This window comes from Papilio polytes, unplaced genomic scaffold (assembly GCF_000836215.1).
Source record: "Papilio polytes unplaced genomic scaffold, Ppol_1.0 DF822178.1, whole genome shotgun sequence".
Classification (NCBI taxonomy): domain Eukaryota; kingdom Metazoa; phylum Arthropoda; class Insecta; order Lepidoptera; family Papilionidae; genus Papilio; species Papilio polytes.
In genome coordinates this window covers 2,641,095-2,645,050 of record NW_013527026.1, presented here as the reverse complement: position 1 = coordinate 2,645,050, position 3,956 = coordinate 2,641,095, and the positions used below count along the sequence as shown (strand labels likewise).

At 30.0% G+C, this 3,956-nt stretch overlaps 1 protein-coding gene across 1 annotated transcript in view; it reads right to left on the bottom strand.

Moving 5' to 3' along the window:
* Positions 1–2,723, bottom strand: part of LOC106106728 (polyphosphoinositide phosphatase) — an 8,765-nt gene extending 6,042 nt beyond the window's left edge. The window contains 5 exon segments of the mRNA XM_013287369.1: positions 94–438; positions 840–1,160; positions 1,520–1,952; positions 2,189–2,399; positions 2,474–2,723. Coding sequence (XP_013142823.1) covers positions 94–438; positions 840–1,160; positions 1,520–1,952; positions 2,189–2,399; positions 2,474–2,548 — 1,385 coding nt within the window. The 5' untranslated portion in view covers positions 2,549–2,723.
* Between the last annotated feature and the right edge of the window lie 1,233 nt (positions 2,724–3,956).

Below are 3,956 nucleotides of genomic sequence, written 5' to 3'. Positions count from 1 at the left end.
ACATATTTCTATCCCTTTATTTGAATTGTTATAATGTTTTGATGTTTTATAAAGAAGTTACTAAAGTACAAAATATTACAAAAATGTACTCACTTGTCTAAAACTTTTGCATCTGCTCCTTTATTCATTCTCGCCATATCTAAATGGAAATACTGTATAGCGTGCTCCGGTGGTAGAAATTGGTTTAAATATTTCACAGCATTACTTATCACATCTGTTAAAAGAGATTCATGTTTCTTCTTCTCTCTCTTCTTGACTAGATTTAATATCATGATTGGTGAACCATATCTTCTCATTAAGTTATTAAAATGTTTCGCCGGTATTTCAGCGTAAGGATCACTTAGGTCTATAGATATAGCTGGCTTAGGTACCATTTTTGATATATCTTGTGACCAATAACTGGGTATTGAACCCCGCATTTGAACAAATGAACTGAACCTGAAAATTAAAAATAAAACGGACATTTAATATTAATTCTTATTTGTGATATATACTACTTATATTTAGGTTAAGGTTAGTTCGCATCGGGCTAATAATTTAGTCGAGTTTCAAGTAATTTACTACCTAAAGAAGTTGAAATGAAGCCTAAATTTAGTGGAGTGAATTAAGAAATTGTTTTATCGAGTCAATCCATTTTGTTCTATTTTAGGGGAAATAGCACTACTTTCGCGTCAATAAACTGCTAAAAAGTCTGAACCTTTACTTCACTTAGCTTGTAAATCAAAACACTACTCAATTGTGTACTGTACTGAGACAGCAATGTGAATAACTTTTGGGCAGTAGTTGGTAAATGTACTTGGCTAAATTACTAGTGCAACTCTTTAGACATTTTTTCTTACCTGCCAGCTGTAAAAGAAGATATCATTGAATCATGAACAATCTGTTCAGTTTCCACTTCATTAGCAACATCACCATGTAGGTTGGCACCTCTTTTCAGAAACCTAGTACCAGCATATCTGTTACTTCTCCTAGCTATAAGTGTTAGGTAAATTGGTCTACCAAATATATTTAAATTACTTTGTTCTATAAACCCATGGACAATGTATAATATCCAATCTGGATGTAGATAGGAATGTACAGCTGACAGCAAATGACTGTTCCAGACAAATCTCCACTCAGGTACTGTTCTGATGCCAAATTCAAACCTTTGACTATGATCCCTTAAAAAAAATAGCAACATCTTAAAAATAGATCGATTTTAAATCACATTTTTTTAAAAAATAAGGTTATTTGGTGATTTACAAATTAACGGCCAAATACTTAAATATGTAACAGAATGTTAAATGAAACATGCTTTACCTTCAAATATGATTAAATTATTGATATCTTTTAGGTTATAAGTAGTGCTAACAAATCAAAATGTTTAAGATTTAGTTCAGTACTTTTTAGTCCACAGAAACTATTTATGGAAAAGTTATATGTTAGTTAATAAACAATATAAGGATTTGGTTAAACTAGAACACTGACTGCTGACATGACATGATGACATCTTAAACTCCAATCTATTAAGAGAAATTACCCCATTTTCTCCTGTCTTTGTTGTAACTGTTGTCTCCATGTTTCAAATATATCTTCATCATCATTCTCATTATCATTACATGTACATTTATTATCTTCATTATTTTCTGAATTTAAATTGGAATGATACACAGCTGCGGTTATAGGTTTGGGAAATAATGCTGGTGCTAATTTTCTCGGAGGTGCCATATTCATTTGTAATGTATGTGTTATATCATAGCTGTAGCTATAATAGAAATTAGTTGATAAATCTATTGCTAAGAACATTTTGAGATATCTCTGCTCATCAGGATGTGGAGGCTTACTGTTGTCACTTGGTATATAAATTGTGGCCGTATCTTCTATTTTGTAAATTGAATGTGGTCCAATCACAGCTATTTTTCTTCTCTTAGTTACTAATATTATGTAATATCCTTCCAAAAATCTTATAAAACCTGAAATCAATATTTTGAATGTAGAATTAAGTACAAAAAAATAACATTTAAAATTTAATAACAATAATACAATGATATTAGGCAGCATCAAATCATTATGATGTATAAATTAATGTTTCTTCCTTGGGTATATAGATAAAAAAGCCCTATTAACATAAGGATGAACACTAGATTCCTATAAGTGGGATAATTCAAACAATAACACCAAATATTCGTTAATTTTAATTGAAACTTACCAACAATTCCAAATGCAGAAACAAGTTTGTTAAAGCCAGGTGATCTATTGCCTCGGTTTCCAAAGCCAATCATGTTCAGTAATTGATGTATTTCTTGTTTGTTGTACTCCACTTTATCATCAACTAATATCAATTCTTTAGAATCAGTTCTATCGATTTTAAGTACACGAAATCTGGTTTGAGTGTTGTTTGAACCAATAAGATAAAATCTCTGTAACAAATTTGTATTATGATTAATGTAGTTCTAGAAAGTAGTACTATTTTCTGTAATTACAAATACTTTACCGCTTTAGTTTCATACAAAGCTATCCGTTGAATAGAACTTATAATTGGGTGGAACATTATGTCTCGTTTAGACATTTTTTATGTTTCTTATTTAAGTTATTAATATCTATGACAATTTTATGATTGATTGTAGGCAACAAAAAGTACTGAAGGAATGTTTTGGTTTTCTTCAATTAATTTTAATTAAAGGTTGAACAACGAATAAATAATCTAAAAACAAATTGTAAAAATCACCAATATTATTATCACTGTCACAATCATAAGGAAAAATGACATTGACATTTACTTTCTAAGTGTCTTACCATAACTGTTATTAATTTACCCCTTAAAGATATGAATTTGGTAGGTTTAGATTTTCAAAAACTTAATCAAAGGAGTACATGCCAAGAAAATATTTTAGACATTTCGATAAACCATACAAGTTTTTTTTCCAACAGCTCTCAAATATTGATTGTGGAGTACCAAAACAACTTCATTGTTTGTCTACTCACCGATAGATGGGGCTATAACGAAAAGAACAGAAAAATAAATTTAATAAAATGAATGTAGAATTTACTTTAAAAATGTTATAGAAAGAAATGCATTATCTAATTCTAATTCAATCTAAATACCAATTATGCAATACAAAAAATTTAAAATTAAATGAATCTCTATTGGGTATGTCTCAAATAGTCAAGTAACGGTTTCAGCCTTTGGAATACTAGTATCATTATCACATCTTTAGTGTCAACTTTTAGATATCTTTTAACCGCAGTCGACTTACTGCAAACTGTCACACAGATTTGTTTAAGGGTCCCTTAGATGTCCCTTAGTGAAAACCTTTTCATTTACTCGAAAGGCTTCTTAACTTAATCAACTGTATGGCAGAAGTGCTAATACTAATTTCTCTGTGACCATTCTTCGTGTATTTTTTAAAAATGTAAATCGATACCCGTTAGGCTTCATTAATGCAAGGCACGTAATACGGGTCATAATTAACAAACTCGATTCTAATAGGTGCAAGTGCAATAAATCTTTGAACGCTGTGTTGCATTTAAATTGCGGCCTTACGAATATATTATAGTAGCTAGTACTAATAGAATAACCAACCTACGCTTCGGATACTAAATCCAACGTTCGTACCAAATCTTGATAAAGTTGTAATTTAAGGCATGGACAAATTTAATGACTTTAATATTAGTACAGTTATAAATTAAATTCATCAAACAGTATTATACATTTTTAGAAGACGCGTTCTTAAAAAATTAAGGCAATATTTATCTAGGAATTAAGTAACAATTTTTTATACGTGATTCTTGAAAAAAATAATCGATTTAAATTGAATTAAACATAACAGTCACAATTGAACTTGAGAAGAATATTTATCAAATACTAGTTTTCGCCCGGGACTCCGTCCGCGTGTAGTTAAAAAAAAACTAAATCGAGTAATCTATGCATTCTTCCAAACTAGCCTCTTCATCTATACCAAATTTCATTAAAATCC